General features: G+C 43.0%; 1 protein-coding gene across 6 annotated transcripts in view; it reads right to left on the bottom strand.

Annotated features, from left to right (window-relative positions):
• Positions 1-16,712, bottom strand: part of CCDC170 (coiled-coil domain containing 170) — a 101,759-nt gene that overhangs the window by 21,421 nt on the left and 63,626 nt on the right. For 5 of the 6 annotated variants that reach the window (XM_070796387.1, XM_070796389.1, XM_070796390.1 and 2 more), the window contains 2 exons: positions 14,799-15,116; positions 4,220-4,420 (listed from right to left, as the gene is read on the bottom strand). In XM_070796387.1, the coding sequence (XP_070652488.1) occupies positions 4,220-4,420; positions 14,799-15,116 (519 nt within the window). The remainder of the gene's footprint in view (positions 1-4,219; positions 4,421-14,798; positions 15,117-16,712) is intronic. The other variant, XM_070796392.1, reaches the window with a different exon arrangement.

The following is a 16,712-nucleotide window of genomic DNA, read 5'->3' as shown; positions in this document are numbered from 1 at the left end:
GATGCTGGGAAAGATTGAGGGCAGGAGGAGAAGGGGGTGACAGAGGATAAGAAGGTTGGACGGCATCACCAGCTCAAACAACAAGAGCTTGAACAAACTTTGGGAGATAGTAAAGGACAGGGAAGCCTGGCATGCTGCAATCCATGGGGTCACCAAGAGTGGGACACGACTTAGCAACTGAACAACAACATGCCTACTATCCTTATTGGGCAGTAAGGATACTACTACTAGTTTATAGGCAGTTATCTATGGAAGATTCACCATGGGCAGAATCAGTTTACACAACTTGCTTTCATAACTGAGAGCTATTTTGATATGAAAGTGTGAAAGTGTTAGTTGCTCAGTTGTGTTCAACTCTTTGCGATCCCATGGACTGTAGCCCGCCAGGCTCCTCTGTCCATGGGATTTCCCAGGCAAGAATACTGGAGTGAGTGACGTTGCTCAGTCGTGTCCGACTCTTTGCGACCCCATGGACTGTAGCCTACTACGCTCCTCTGTCCATGGGATTTTCCAGGGAAGAGTACTGGAGTGGGTTGCCATTTCCTTCTCCAGAGGATCTTCCAAACCCAGGGATTGAACCCAGGTCTTCCACATTGTAGGCAGACGCTTTACTGTCTGAGCTATTCCCTTCTCTAGGGGATCTTCCCAACCCCAGGCCTCCTGTATTGCAGGCAGATTCTTTACCTATGAGCCACCAGGAAAGCCTATATTTTGATATAACCTCTATTCAAATTAATGACATCATAATGAAGGATGGAAGACACAATGATCTACCTAAAAGTCTTGCCTTTGATGTGCTTCTTCTATTACTTAAATAATATTTATTGATTCTTGTTCTAAGTCCTGGAAAAACTCCAGAAAAAAAGATTTTCCTGGGCCTCAAGAAATTCAGAGTGGATTGGAAAAGTCGAGTTAAAACATGGATACAAAAAGGGTGGTGAGTGCCGTGACAGAGCCACATACACGTTGCACGAAGAACTAAGCCTCTAAGGAAAGGTTTCTAGAAGAAATGACAATGGAACTGGATCCGAAGGGACAGCTAATGGGACAGTAGGGCAGTTTATCTCCAGGAGAAGAAGATGAGGAGAACGCTTTTCAGAGAGACCAGCAATGTGCAATTTGGGTTGCCGAGGGGGCCTTCTTACCTTAGACCACAGGACAAATATGAATGTGGATGTGTTTGGACTCTGACCACTCATTGCACCCAACCAGTACCCCAATGGTCCCTTGAGACTTCTGACTTTGCAACCACTGCCCTGAGAGATTGCAGGTGAGAGAAGAGCCTGGACTGATGAACTGGCCCGGTCACAGCCATATAAAGAAGGAATCAAGACCTAATCCTGAGGGAGGCCCATACAGAGCCCTTGACCAGATGGAGGAAGATAAGATTAGACACGCATTTTATTAAGACCATGCTGGGAATGGTGGAGCGATCAGTGAGAAGGTTGTTTCCACAGTCTATGCAAATGATCGTAATGCTCCAAACTACAGCACTGCTTCTAAATTAGAGATGGGGAGGGGATATCTGAGATCCATTGTGGATATAATGCTTTAGGATTTACAGTGCTTAGGAATCGACTGAAAAGAGGGAGGCCTTCAGGATGACCCTCAGGATTCTGGCTTGAGCAACTGGAGGCAGATTACATCATCACTGAGAAGGACAGAGACAAATTTGAGAAGGGAGTCATTTTTCTTTTGAATATTTAGTGCAAGGTATTGGTGGAACCCATGGGAGTCGATGTCCGGCAATCAGATTTCTTCCAATTGAACACGTCAGACTCAGGTGCTGGATTTCCTATCAAGCTCAAAATGTCAACCAACACACCTTTTTGAGACATCTGTTTGAGAAATTCCTTTCACTGCTTGATCCAAACCCTTATTATCTTCTCATCAAAACTATTCTAAGAACAGTTTTATTCTAGAACCCAAAGGGCTCCTCCTTTTAGCCTCTAGACTCTCAGAGTCACCCTGCCTTCGGAGAAACCTTTCTTTTAGTCAAAACCCCTCTACGGCTTTCCATCACCCACAGGATAAAGCCTCGCAAGACCAGCCTGCCATGGCGCACTGGGCATCACTGTCCAGGCTCCCTGTCACCCTCCAGTCCTTCATCAGTCCTGCCGTCCCCCACCCCAAATCCCTTCCCCACCTCTTCTACCTAACAAGCTCCTACTCATTTTTTCCTGGCCACTCTCCAGTGTTATCTCCAGGTGAATGTGGCTCATTCCTCACACAATGAGATAGGAAAGAAGTAATTACTCCTTTATCTGAATTCCTGTTGAATTGCGTACTTTTCTCACAGCACTAACTGTACTGTGTCCTGATTTGCCCATCTCATCTATGACACTGGGATTCCCCATAGGCATCTCTTAAGTATCTTTACATATCCAACCCTCAGTATAGGCAGGATGCTTCCTCAGTTTTTTTTTAAGTGCAGAGAATGAATGCATGAGTGTCCAGAGTACAGATTTTTCAACTGAAGAGTATTTTTCGTGCCAAATTCTATGCCTATCAGTGCATGCTAAGTTGTTTCAGTCATGTCCGACTCTTTGTGACCCGATGGACTGTACCCCACCAGGCTCCTCTGTCCATGGGATGCTCCAGGTAAGAATACTGGAGTGGGTTGCCATGCCCTCCTCCAGGGGATCTTCCTGACCCAGGGATCGAACATGCATCTCTTTCAACTCCTGCACTGCAAGCATATTCTTTACCACTGAGCCACTGAGCCCTGAGGCTATGCATGAACCTATGTATCCCTATAGATGTCCATGATAAGGTACAAACATGTATCTTGCGATTCTGTTCAACAAAACCTTTCTTTGATCCTGCTTTTCATAGCTTCATGCCTGTTTTCTCTTTGGTCACCAGACTTCATTGTCATCTAAGTCTCTAGATTTTCCCATAGTAGTCTCCCCTCGTCCTAATGCAAACTGACTTCTGTTCTCCACCATTCTGCTGAAACTTTTGCTCAGACATCACCAATGGTCTTCATAGGGTCAAATCCTAAGCATAGACCCCTTCTCTTCTCACTCTACTTTCCTTATCTCCCTCTAGGTTATCAGACACTATCATTTCTGAGTCTCTCCTGAGTCGGCAATCTCAGCTACCCGGTGACACGATCTTTCTAAAACACTGTGATGTTCAAAAATTGCTTATTGCACTTCAGAGTCTTCAGAATAAAGAAAGCTCAGTCTTCACAACCCAAGGCATTCCAATCTGCTCTCCCACCACAGCCCCACCAAGAATGCCAGGTTCCAGCCATATGGGAATAGCCACTCTGGCACCCTCCAGTACTCTTGCCTGGAAAATCCCATGGATGGAGGAGGCTGGAAGGCTGCAGTCCATGGGGTAGCTGAGGGTCGGATACAACTGAGCGACTTCACTTTCACTTTTCACTTTCATGCATTGGAGAAGGAAATGGCAAACCATTCCAGTGTTCTTGCCTGGAGAATCCCAGGGACAGGGGAGCCTGGTGGGCTGCCGTCTATGGGGTCGTACAGAGTCAGACACGACTGAAGCAACTTAGCACCAGCAGCAGTAGCAGCAGCAGCCCTGTGAAAATACTTGAAACCTTCCAGACTTTTGTTCACTATTTCCCCTCTTTCTCTTCTTTCTCTCCACTAAAATCCAATTTATCCTTCAAAGATGAACTTGATTGTCTCCTTTCCTGTAAAATCTCCACTTTATCCAGAATTTATCATTCCCTTCACTGGGCTCCTAAAGCACTCTATTGGTCAATATACCTATTATAATACTTACAGCCTTATAGTACAGTACAGCACATTATTTGAACATCTGTCTCCTCTATTGAATCATGAGCTTTTATGATCAAGAACCGTGTGTTAGGACTTTTCTGGCAATCCCGTGGTTAAGACTCTGTGCTCCCAATGCAAGAGGCACAGGTTGGGGAAGATCTCAATGCCCCACGGAAAAGTCAAGAAAAAAAGAACTGTGTGTTATTCATACCTTACCCCCAACCCATCAGAGTCTCATATATAATAGACATTCAATAAATACCTGTTGAATTTAAGTGAATTAATTTGGATCAAGGAAGCTCCAAAAATAGGAAGAAACCCCAAAACAATATCCATTGCTCCCTGAAATTTACTCATGACTCAGAAGTTCACCAAGATACCAAAGTACTGTAAAATTCAAAATATTTACATAAAATCTTATATTGCAACAGAGGTTTCCACCCATGAGCCGGCCCTCGTGTTATTACTTTTTGCTTCTCGAAATGCAAGTCATCTTGCAGAACACCTCCAGAGACCAGCTCTTCCTCCAGGTGTGTCAGCCGGCCCTGAAGAGCCTCCAACTGGTTTTCTGCTTTCTGGGCTCTCTGCAGGGCTTTCTGGTGAAACTGGGACTCGTTTCCCAACTGTTCAACAAGCTTAGAGATTTGGGCTTCAAGCTGGGAGACCATCTGGAAACAAAGACACAGAACAAGGATAAGCCTTGTTTCAGATGCAACAAAGTGTTAAAATCTAGTGCTCAACCCCAAAGATACAACTATTTATAACTCCAACGTTCAGATTCTTTGTAACAATTAAATTTAAAAAACAGGTAATTGATAGCTGTTATTTGCCTCTGCTTGAAATAAATCTACATTCATTATCTAGCAAAATATTTTTGATTGGTATTTTTAATTTTTACATCATTCCTTAAACAAGTTCTTTGGGAAATCTTGAGGGAAAACCTTTACTTACCCCTCTCTAGTCAAGGCTATGGTTTTTCCTGTGGTCATGTATGGATGTGAGAGTTGGACTGTGAAGAAAGCTGAGCACTGAAGAATTGATGCTTTTGAACTGTTGTGTTGGAGAAGACTTTCGAGAGTCCCTTGGACTGCAAGGAAATCCAACCAGTCCATTCTAAAGGAGATCAGTCCTGGGTGTTCATTGGAAGGACTGATGCTAAAGCTGAAACTCCAGTACTTTGGCCATTTCATACGAAGAGTTGACTCATTGGAAAAGACCCTGATGCTGGGAGGGATTGGGGGCAAGAGGAGAAGGGGATGACAGAGGATGAGATGGCTGGATGGCATCACTGACTCGATGGACATGAGTTTGAGTGAACTCTGGGAGTTGGTGATGGACAGGGAAGCCCAGTGTGCTGCGATTCATGGGGTCACAAAGAGTCGGACACGACTGAGCGACTGAACTGAACTGAAAACTACCTTGGCAACATGGCATATGGGATCTTAGTTCCCTGACCAGGGAGCAAATCCACACCCTTTTCATTGGAACCTCAAAATCTTAACCACTGGACTGCCGTGGAAGTCCCATTATTAACTTAGGAGTTTCAAAGCTCAGTTGGAAAGAGAGAAAAGCTAATATTGTATATTAACACATATATGTGGAATCTAGAAAAACAGTACAGGTGAACCTATTTGCAGGGCAGGAATAGAGCCAGAAACGTAGAGAATGGACTTGTGGTCACATCAGGGGAAGGAGAGGGTGGGACAAGTCAGGAGATTAGGATTGACATACATTACCATGTCTAAAATACACAGCAGCTAGTGGGAAGCTGCTGTCCAGCACAGGGAGCTCAACTCTGTGCTTTTTGATGACCTACTAACAAATGGGTGGGATGGGAGTGGTTCAAGAGAAAGAGGATATATGTATACATATAGCTGCTTCACGTCATTGTACAGCAAAACTAAAACAACAATGTAATGCAATTATACTCCAATAAAAAAGAAAAAAGCTTAACCGGAAAAAAGACTTCAGACATAAAGTACTTTAAAAAAGTATAACCTTTTTCTAGAGAAACTCTACTGCCACATATAGCACATTCAGATTACACAGGAAGTTAAACTTGATAGATAACCTTGGGCTGTAATTGGGAATTTAAGTGCAGAAATGTATTTTTCCAAGCTTTATTTAGGACTTTGTATTGAGTATTGGTTACTCATGCACTAAACTGCAGAGGTACTGTGTCTGTGCTGCACAGTTAAGGAGCAAAGTCATCTGTTAGCATTCGAAAGGTCAAAATGCCTTCAATTCAGTGAGTCAGAATAGGGTCAACAGCAGAGCAGAAGAAGGCAGGGGAATCTAGCTACCACCTCCTCTTTGAGCATAAAGTCACTGTTCCTCTGTTAAAGGACCCCAAACTCCCCCCAATCCCCTACCTTACCCAGTGCTTCCATCCTTTCCAGGAGTTTCTCTTCTTGTCCTGACCTTCCCTTAAACCAAGAACTTAAACTTACCAAACACCTCGGGTACACCTAGAGAATATTCAAACTGATTCCGCCAAATCCCATTTTCAGAAAATGTTGAGTTAAATTTTTAAAAAAGTAAGTTTAAGGTCATAAGTTTATTTGGTTTTGATGGTTTCTTTTTTTTTTAAATTCCCACCCACCCATCTGCAAACAACAAAACCTAAAGACAAGAAGACAATCAAGCTGTGTTCAAATATTTTTAATTAATTAATTAATTTTAATTGGAGGCCAATTATAATATTATGTTCAAATATTTTAAAAGGCTACTATACAGAAGAACAATGAGATTTGTTCTGAGTTGTGCCTTCAGAGTTCAAGTTGAGGACCAACAGATATATATCAAATATTCCTATTTCTATGTAAATAATTTTCCTCCTTCCCCATAATTTCAAAGTAATACATACTCATTGTAAAAAATGCAGTACGGACAAAAACAAACATGTAACTAAGCAAAACCTAATTCCCATGATCTTACCAGAGGCAACAACGATTACTCTTTTAAAATAATGTATTTGCATGTATTGCTAAACTATAGTTGAGACATCACATGTGCAGTTTTGAGGTTTGTTTTGCCTCATGCTTTAAGCGTCTTCTTATCTCCAGTAGTGAAGTGCCAGTCCCTGGAGGTGGCTAGGATTTGGCCAACCATTTGTTAATAATGTTATGGGGGGGACTGAAGTGCTACAGTCAGGAAGGTTCAACTACTTGATCTCTAATTTTGTGCTTCTAAGACTTTCAAGTTCCCATGTCTATAATTCAATTAATTCTATACTCCTGAATGTGCTTGAAATCAGATATTTGATGGCAAGCTGCTTAGTGCCATATCCAAAGAATGACATTTCTGAAGGAAATTTCTACTTTCATTATATACTATGAGGCTCTCAGAACCCCTCTTTCATATTTTCTACCCTTTGTTGTTGTTGAGGCACTAAGTCATGTCCGACTCTTTGCGACACCATGGGCTAGAGCACACCAGACTCTTCTGTCCTCTGCTATCTCCCAGAGTTTGCTTCAACTCATGCCATTGAACAGGTGATGCCATATAACCATCTCATTCTCTGCTGCCCCCTTCACCTTTTGCCTTCAATCTTTCCCAGCATCAGGATATTTTCCAATGAGTTGGCTCTTCATATCAGGTGGCCAAAATATTGTAGCTTCAGCATCAGTCCTTCCAATGAATATGCCCTTAGTACTTACTAATAGCAGATCTGATCTTAACGCAAAAAATGCATCAAGTACAATACACAAAGTAACCTACAAAACTCTAATGATAGTATGTTGTACGAGAGATGGCACATGTTTCTGTGCCACTGAAAATGTGGTTTCATATTGGACTCTAAGTAGAAAGTAAGTCTTTCTACCTGAAGGTTCTTTGATGCTTCTATCCCATAGTTGACATGGCAAAGAGAATGAAGCCAAAAAGAAAACAAATGCAGAAAATCTCAGTTGGAAAGATGGGAAACTTGTGATCGCTCAGCCACAGTCAGCATGCTGCACACCTTACCAGAGGAGAGCCAAGTCTTCCACAGAAATCAGTAAAGACAATGAGTGAGTGCAGTAACTGACTCAGGGAGTGATAATGATCCTGAAGGAAGAGGCAGACACCTGATGTAGACCAGACTGTGGCACAGGGACTTCAGAGTCACACAGTCCTGATTTCAAGCCCTCACCCTTCCCCTGACCAGTGTGTTAACTGAAGCAAGAAATTAACCGCACTGAAACTCATACTTTGTTCTTATGAGCAGATGAGCTAAATTAATGATCATTTGATTAGCACAGAATCTCATACCCAATTGAAGTTCAACACATTGCACCCACTTTTATCATCAGTATTACTCCTCCAGTATGTGGGTTCATCCAATCCTAGTCTTTTGTCATAAGGAGTCTGAGGAGTTTTTCAGGAATTGTCCTCTATCATGTTTCTTAAGGGCTTCCCAGGTGGCTCAGTGGATAAAGAATCCACCTGCAGTACAGGAGACGCAGGTTCGATCCCTGAGTTGGGAAGATCCCCTGAAGGAGAGCATGGCAACCCACTCCAGCATTCTTGCCTGGAAAATCCCACAGACAGAGGAGCCTGGTGGGCTACAGTTCATAGGGTCACAAAGTGTCAGACATGACTGAAGTGACTGAGCACGCATGCACATATTTCTCAAACTGTTTTCAGATCATAGAAGCTGTTTTTCAACTAGAAATCTTTCTGGGAAAGAAAAAATAAGGAACAAATGTGTTGAATTGGAGGTGAGAGGGTCCCTCTTTCATCTTTATCCTGTGTGATCCTGAGAGTGATCCACGGAAACTATAATTCAGCAGAGTATGACTTTTACAAACACCAGTGTGGCTGACCTGGGCAGAATCTCCCCAGCCATCCTGCAAAGATTCTGGTGTCCAGAGGGCAGCAAATAACTGTGAACTTCCCAATATTCTATGCACCATAGAACTTTGCTTCGTATGCTTACCTAGATCTCCATGCATATGACACCACCAGGTCTTTTTAAAGTTAAATTTACATATTTTAATTCAAATTAGTTAATATTCCAATCTGACTCAGTTCTTGGGAACATCAAACGCCAGTGACCAGGTGAATGTTTCCCATCAAAACTGCAAAATTGTGTTGTGCTTTTCACACCGACAAATCTAAAGAATCAGTAAGACTTTTTTCCTTTTTTTTTTCCCTCTCCTTTTTCTTAGTATAATCTGTTAACATATCCCTGATACTCTGTGGGACAAAATGTGCTAGGAATTTCAACACTAGAGATGTGGGACTTCCCTGGTCATCCAGAAGCTAAGACTCTGAGCTCCCAATGCAGGGGACCCAGGTTCCATCCCTGGTCAGGGAGCTAGATCCCACATGCTGCAACTGAAGATGCCTCATGCAGCAACTAAGACCCAGCACAGCATATAAATGTTTTAAAAAGTGTTGCCTACTGATGTTGTTCTGATTAAACCCTTAATTTCTATTTCTGTAAAAAACAAACCACTAGAGATGCCTGGAATGGGCAGGGAAGGAGGGTGGCTTGTACTAAAGAATATATATCAATGGACATGAGTTTGAGCAAGCTCTGGGAGATGATGAAGGACAGGAAAGCCTGGAGTGCTGCAGTCCATGGGGTCGCAAAGAGTCAGACACAACTGAGCAACTGAAAAACAACATCGCAATTTTTAAAAACAAAAAAAAGGCACTGAAATAAACTATAATACTCCAAAACCAAGCAGCTTGGATTCTGGAAGTGAAATAATAATGCCCTAAGGAACTAATTTACTTTCCAAGGACAAGGAGTTGTTGATTTCACCCGAGAGGCACTTCTGCTCTAAGATTAAATCCAATGGAAGCACAAGAGCTCTAAGCTGAAGAAAAAGCCACTTGGGTCACTTAAGGACCAGTGCCTTCTGGACAGAAACAACTCTTCTCTGATTATTCAAGCTAGATTTTCACTTAAGAAATATATAAAATGAGCTACCAGGAACCAATCAAATTATCCTTCCTTCTTGTCATATGTATGGCCAACACTATTGACTGGGCTGACCCTACACCACCACCAATGTGTATGTCAACTTCTGTTATGGTTTGAATTGGGTCCCCTCAAAAGAGTTGTGATGAAGTCCCCTGGTGCTTCAGAATATGACCTTATTAGAATCTTTACAGAGATAAGTTAAAATGAGGTAATGAGGATGGGTCCTAATCCAATATGACTGGTGTCCTTATTAAAAGGGGAATTTTGGACAAAGAGACACACACAAGTGGAGGGAAAATTATATGAAGACCCAGAATGTGATCCATAAACCAAAGAATGTCTGAGGCTATCAGAAGCTAGGTGATAGGTTTGAAACAGATTTTCCCTCTAGGCACTCAGAAGACACCAATCCTACAAACACTTTGACTTTGGACTTCAAGCCTCCATTGCAAGACAACAAATTTTTGTTGTCTAAGCCACCTTAGGTAGTGGTACTTCGTCACGGCCATTCTAGGAAATTAATACACTTCAGAGGCTGGGAGAGCTGAAACCTCTATCCTTGGACTTGCCCAGATGCCCTTGGAGCCAGGAGTGACTATGTAACATAATACTGGATGATGAAATGTCAGTGCAAGCGTATCTGAAGCTTCTGGGTAAATGTTTGGTTTAGAATATTGGAGGATTAAGAACAGAGCAGAGTTAAGAGATCAGAAAGGGGGAGTAGGGGAGTTGTAGAAATATCTCAGGTTGTTTATGGTATCACATTGAGTCCCCAGAGCTCTCACACTGGACTAAAAAAACTCCACTGGAGGAAATATAGCCTTGTGTGTGCTCTAAAGCAGAACAGAAGAAATGCCTAGAAAAATGTTTGTGAGCCTGTACTAATTTGTTTGCAATTAAGGAGGCAACGTGGGACTCACTCATGGTCAATTCTCAGCCAGATAATTATCCAGCTAGGAAATATCTAGAAGTTCAAAACAAATAAACAAATGCTCGCCTCAATACTCTGAAATCTGAAAATATCATAGTTTCCTGTCATTGTGCAAGAAATCATTATTTCAAAAACACCTGTTACAAGTAAGCCGAAATTTCAAGGCTACATAACTGAAATACTCATTTAGAATTCCTGGGAACTCCACAGTAGAACATTCCTCTAAGAGAGAGGTTTTCAATTAGGGGCAGTTTCACTTCTCAGGGTCATTTGGCAATGTCTAGAGACACCACGGGGCTTCCCCGGTGGCTCAGACGATAAAGAATCTGCCTGCAAAGCAGGAGATCTAGGTTTGATCCCTGGGTCAGGAAGATCCCCTGGAGAAGGGAATGGCAACCCACTCCAGTGTTCTTGCCTGGAGAATCCCATGGACGGAGAGCCTAGTGGGCTACAGTCCATAGGGTCGAAAAGAGTCAGACACAGTTGAGTCATTAACACTACAGAAATCACTAGGGCTTCCCAGGTGGCTCTAGTGGTAAAGAAGCCACCTGATAATGAAGGAGACATGAGAGACTCAGGTTTGACCCCTGAGCTGGGAAGATCCCCTGGAGGAGGGCATGGCAACCCACTCCAATATTCTCGTCTGGAGAATCCCATGGACAGAGGAACCTGGTGAGCTACAGTCCATAGGATTGCAGAGTCGGATACAACTGAAGCGACTGAGCACGCACGCACAGAGACACCACTGGTTGTCACCAATCAGGGAGAAGAGGCGGTACTATCAGTATCTAGTGGGTAGAAGCTGGAGAGGTTGCTAAACATCCAACAAGGCACAGAACCGCTTTTACAACAAAGGATATTCCAGCCCCACATGTCAACAGCTGAGAAATCCTGCTCTAAAGTATAGTAAAGTACTTAAAAAGAAAATTAGGTTTTGCTATAATCAGAAGAGCATGGAACAAGTAGAAAGCACTTACTGAAAAACGTGTGGGTGGTGTCCTGAGTTCTACCTAGAATTGCAAATCCAGGAGAGTGAAAATGAATAGCAAAGAGGTAAACAAGAAAAGCAACGTTCAGTGAGTCGGAGTCACGGTGAAGGGGAGGATTTGCCAGGCCCAGGGCACATGGGTGTTACTCAGCTGGGGACTGTGTGTTTACCCCTGACAGCTGGCAGGGGATGCACCCTCTGCAGCAGATTCATCAATCTGTAAAGCTCCCATTCTTCACAAACAGTTCTAAGACAATATATAAAATCCGTTTTCTCCTGATTTTACTTGACAATGAGTCACACAAGATGCTAGCTACAGGCTTGATTTCGGGCTTTTAAAGAGTGAGGGCAGCTATTGAAAAAAAATTACAGGCTAGGAATGGCAGACAAAGGCACTAAAAAGGCTCTGACTCATTCTCATTTTTACGAGGAGAGGGGGAGGGCATAGCCAGCTTAACCAATTTACATCATTTTGCTTTAGAAAATAAACATATACATCATGCTGACAACTTTATGCCATGTTTCACATGCTGGAATTAAAATAGTTTGAGGAAAACATTTGGAAAAATAGAAGAGGGAAGCAATAAAATGTAATGGCAAAGATCCATTGGCTATTGAAGTACGTCTATTACTATTCAAGGTAACTCACTTAATGAAGCTTTTCTCAGTCCTTTTCTGAGTCCTGTAAACTCAGTCCTGGGTTTCTCCTCCAACCCAGGACCTATATGTGTACTGAATCACAAGATAGACTGAGTGACCATCAGAGACCCACGTATGTTACCTTCGAATTAGCCACTCAATCGTGACCGACTCTTTGTGACCTCATGGGCTCTAGCCCACCAGGCTCCTCTGTCCATGGGATTCTCCAGGCAAGAATACTGGAGTGGGTTGCCATTTTCTTCTCAAGGGGATCTTCCCGACCCAGGGACTGCACCCGGGTCTCCTGCATTGCAGGCGGATTCTTTACTGTCTGAGTTACCAGGGAAGCCCCACACATGTTATGGGATGAACATTTTCTATCCACAAAGAGAATGCTACACTTGGACAAAGGAGTCACTGGAGCTGCTGCTGGAGCACAAGTGAATTTTGCAGAGTTTTCAAAGGGAATTTAAATTGTCTTAGCGTTAAAGGAAATTTACAAAGGTAACCCTGAGCTGTGTGTTAGTGTTCACTCTGAGTTTTTGAGGAACGTTAAAAGATAAAAAAGTTCATTTTCTCCTTTTGAGCAAAGAATGAACTCAGGAGAAGAAACAGTTCCTAATGGAATTAAAGGATTATATTAATGAATATCATAGAATTTGGATGTTATTTAGTTAAAACCCTCATTAAGTAGGACTTTAAAATCTGGATTTAATGACAATTTAAATAGAATCTGGGCTGAACTTGACATGGCTAAGCAAAGCTTTATGGGAAAGGAGAACTGTTAATAATAGAAATAAGATAACAAAATTAAGCAAGCTTCAGTCATATGTGTGATGTAAACCACTTTTAAATCCACTTGTTAAACAGGTCCCCTAAGAGACTGTTTCAGGTATATCAGGAAAAGAAGAGAAGGAGAGAGGAGGTGAGACAGGAGGCAGGACCAGGGCACCAATAGTTAATACTTATCATTGCTATTGGCCAGACAGTGTGTTAAAGACTTCATAATAAATTTTTTTTTAATTTAAGGTTTACAACAAACAATAACCTTAAGAGGCAGATCCAGTTACAGGCCTAGCAACTCTTATCTGCAATTCCAAAATCCCAAAGGATCTGAAAGCTGACGGTTTTTGTTTTTTTTTCCCAAAACTCATTGGCTGGCAAAGCTTGACCTGACGGGATCTGGCAACAAACCCTGACCTGAAGTGGCCGCGGCTCTTCACAGTCCTGGTGGATCCCACGAAGCCGAGCTGCTTGTAGCTTTCGCCGCAGAAGATGAACGTGGTTGATTACGGAACGCTAACCAGAACCCACTGAGGAGCAGCGTGTCAAGGTCCTTTCTCCACTACCTTCCTGGGGACTATGTGACCTTTCTAAATGCTGAAAAATTCTGAATTCAAAAACTGCAGCAGAAAAATGGTACAGATGAATCTGTCTGCAGCACAGGAACAGTGACACAAATGTAGAAAACAGACAGATGGACGCAGGGTGAGAAGGGGAGGGTGGGATGAACTAAGAGAGTACACTGATATATACTTTGTTGTTGTTCAGTCCCTAAGTCATGTCTGACTCTGTGACCCCATGGACTGCAGCACGCCAGGCTTCCCTGTCCTTCGCTATCTCCCGGAGCCTGCTCAAACTCATAGCCGCTGAGTCGGTAATGCCATCCAGCCATCTCATCCTCTGATGTCCCCTTCTCCTCCTACCCTCAATCTTTCCCAGTATACACACTATCATGTGTAAAATAGATAGCTAGTGGAAAGCTGCTGTATAGCACAGGGAACTCAGCTCAGTGTTCTCTGATGACAGAGGGCTGGGATGGGGGTGAGGTGGGAGGGAGGTCCAAGAGGGAGGGGATATATCTATACATATGGCTGATGCACGCAGTCATATAGCAGAAACTAACACAACACTGTAAAGCAATTACACTCCAATTAAAATAAGAAAAGAAAAAAGCCCACAGCAGGCCTCAAGGGTTTCAGATAGGGGTGTGGACCCTGGACTGTCCCTCTACGGTAGGCCAGGGGAAAAAAAAATCTCAGAGGGCTGTCCTCGCAAGAACCTCACATCTGGAGCAAGTGAGCATGCAGTAGAGACAAGATTCAGCATGGGTAGCTCTGCGTGCAGAACCCGCATCATTCACAGCGAGATGTGACTTCAAAAATATAATATATAATTGAAAGTAGGATTCTTTACCACTGAGCCACCTGGGAATCCCTGAAAGTAGTACAACCACATTTAAATGCTACTTTTAACTAACTTGGGCTTCCCTGGTGGCTCAGATGATAAAGAATCTGCCTGCAATGCAGGAGACCCAGGTTTGATCCCTGGGCTAGGAAGGTCCTCCGGAGAAGGGAATGGCAATCCACTCCAGTATTCTTGCCTGGAGAATTCCACAGACCAAGGAGCCTGGCGGGCTAGGGTCCACAGTGTTGTAAAGAGTTGGACACGACTGAGTGACTGATGCTTTGGGAAGAAACACTTTGACTAATTCAGACAACTCACTCACTGAATATGCTAACTGAAGGAGCTGACTGTCCTTAAGAAGCTTGTAAGCCCCCAACCCCCACTCACCTGTTTCCCGCTCTCTTCCTGGCTGCCCATTTCTCGAATCCTCTCCAGAATGGCATCCTCCGAGGGCCTAAGTGTGCCCGAGCTGCCCCTCAGGAGGGCTGCTATCTTCTCCCTAAATGAGGAGAGCTCGGTCTGGGAGGCTGCAGTTGCCTCCAGACTGGCCTTCAGACTCTTCTCCAGCTCCAAAGAGCTCCTCTTCAAGAGGCTCAGCTCCTGCTTTGAGGCATCCCAGACCCGCTGACCAGCAAGCAGCCTTTCTTGGAAGACCTTAACTTCCCTTTCAAGAGCTTCTTTGGCCTCCATGGCACCGAGCAAGTCCTAAAATAATTATGGAAAGTGAAGACAATAGCATTAGTAGCCAACGAGGGGAGGCTGCATTTGCTTCTCATTTATCGTGCTTACTGATGACTTCAAGGAGTTAGGGTTAAATGCTCATTCCATTCTTCATTCTAGGTGCCCTATCCTCTCTTCATAAAGACATTAAAGCTATGTTAGGTGAATTTAAGTGTCTGAAAAAGAGAAGGGATATAAAATCAGGGCTAGAGAACCAAAGTGTGGACAGTTTGGGGAAGGAAAATGTGGGACAAACTGAGAGTAGCATGGAAACATACACACTATTGTGAAATAGAGAGCCAGTGGGAAGGTGCTGTATGACTCAGGGAGCTCAAACCGGGGCTCTGTGACAACCCAGAAAGGCGGGATAGGGTAGAAGGTGGGAGGAAGGCTCAAGAGGGAAGGGGCATATGTATACCTGTGGTGATTCATGTTGATATATGGCAGAAACCAACATGATATTGTACAGCAATTATCCTTCAATTAACAATAAATACATTTGTTTAAAAGTAAGTGGAAAAAAATAAGGCCTAGGGATGAAAAAAAGGAAACTGACATATAGGACTTTTCTATAGGGACCTCTGGAGAGATTTAATGAAAATACATCACTGGCTAACACACTAGTAGATTCGATCCATAGGTAGAATATGTTTACAGGGCCATGTGTTCTCAAGCTTGGTATAGATGGAAATTGATGTTGAGGAAACAGTCAACTCTCAGAGTCCTAATTAGCCACTAAAAATTATTTGAATGAAGATAAATAACAGAGTAGAATTATCATAAAACATCATTGTATAAAAGAGAGTAAGATCTTTTTTCCAATATTCATTGACTGTGTATCTCCCTCGGAGAAGGCAATGGCAACCCACTCCAGTACTCTTGCCAGGAAAATCCCATGGATGGAGGAGCCTGGTGGGCTACAGTCCATGGGGTCATTAGGAGTCAGACATGACTAAGCGACTTCACTTTCACTTTTCACTTTCATGCATTGGAGAAGGAAATGGCAACCCACTCCAGTGTTCTTGCCTGGAGAATCCCAGGGACGGGGGAGCCTGGTGGGCTGCTGTCTATGGGGTCGCACAGAGTCAGACACGACTGAAGCGACTTAGCAGCAGCAGTGTATCTCCCTGTCTGATAAAGACAATACTGATACTGGTAGGCCCTGAAGAAAGGAAATAGGAAGGAGTAGTCAATTTTGGGGTGGGAGGATTAAAAATGGAGAGAGAGAACCATACTGAGAAGAATAACTTTAAAGAATATGTATGCTTAGGTTTGTAAAAATAAAGGGCACCAAGAAAGTTACCAGTGTACCTACTTCTATTTCCTATATCTAGAATGGTCCAAAGAGACATCAAAAGGATATCTTTAAAATTCATTAAAAAAAAAAAAAGTTTGTTGACATCAAGTTCCAAATTAAATTAATTCACATCAAAAAAGATTATGGAAATTAGTTCATGAAATGCTTTGCTGTTCTGGCTCCTGGTGACTGTTCCATTTCTCCACTCCCTTTCCAACCCAGTTCTTTTTGCAGAGAAGCCCCATTACCACCGTGAATTAAATAGTATGAAGAGTCAAGGACAC

The sequence above is a fragment of the Bos indicus genome, chromosome 9 (genome assembly GCF_029378745.1).
Source record: "Bos indicus isolate NIAB-ARS_2022 breed Sahiwal x Tharparkar chromosome 9, NIAB-ARS_B.indTharparkar_mat_pri_1.0, whole genome shotgun sequence".
In the NCBI taxonomy this organism is placed as follows: Eukaryota; Metazoa; Chordata; class Mammalia; order Artiodactyla; family Bovidae; genus Bos; species Bos indicus.
The sequence above is the reverse complement of the archived record's forward strand: the minus strand, read 5'-3'. Positions and strand labels throughout refer to the sequence as shown.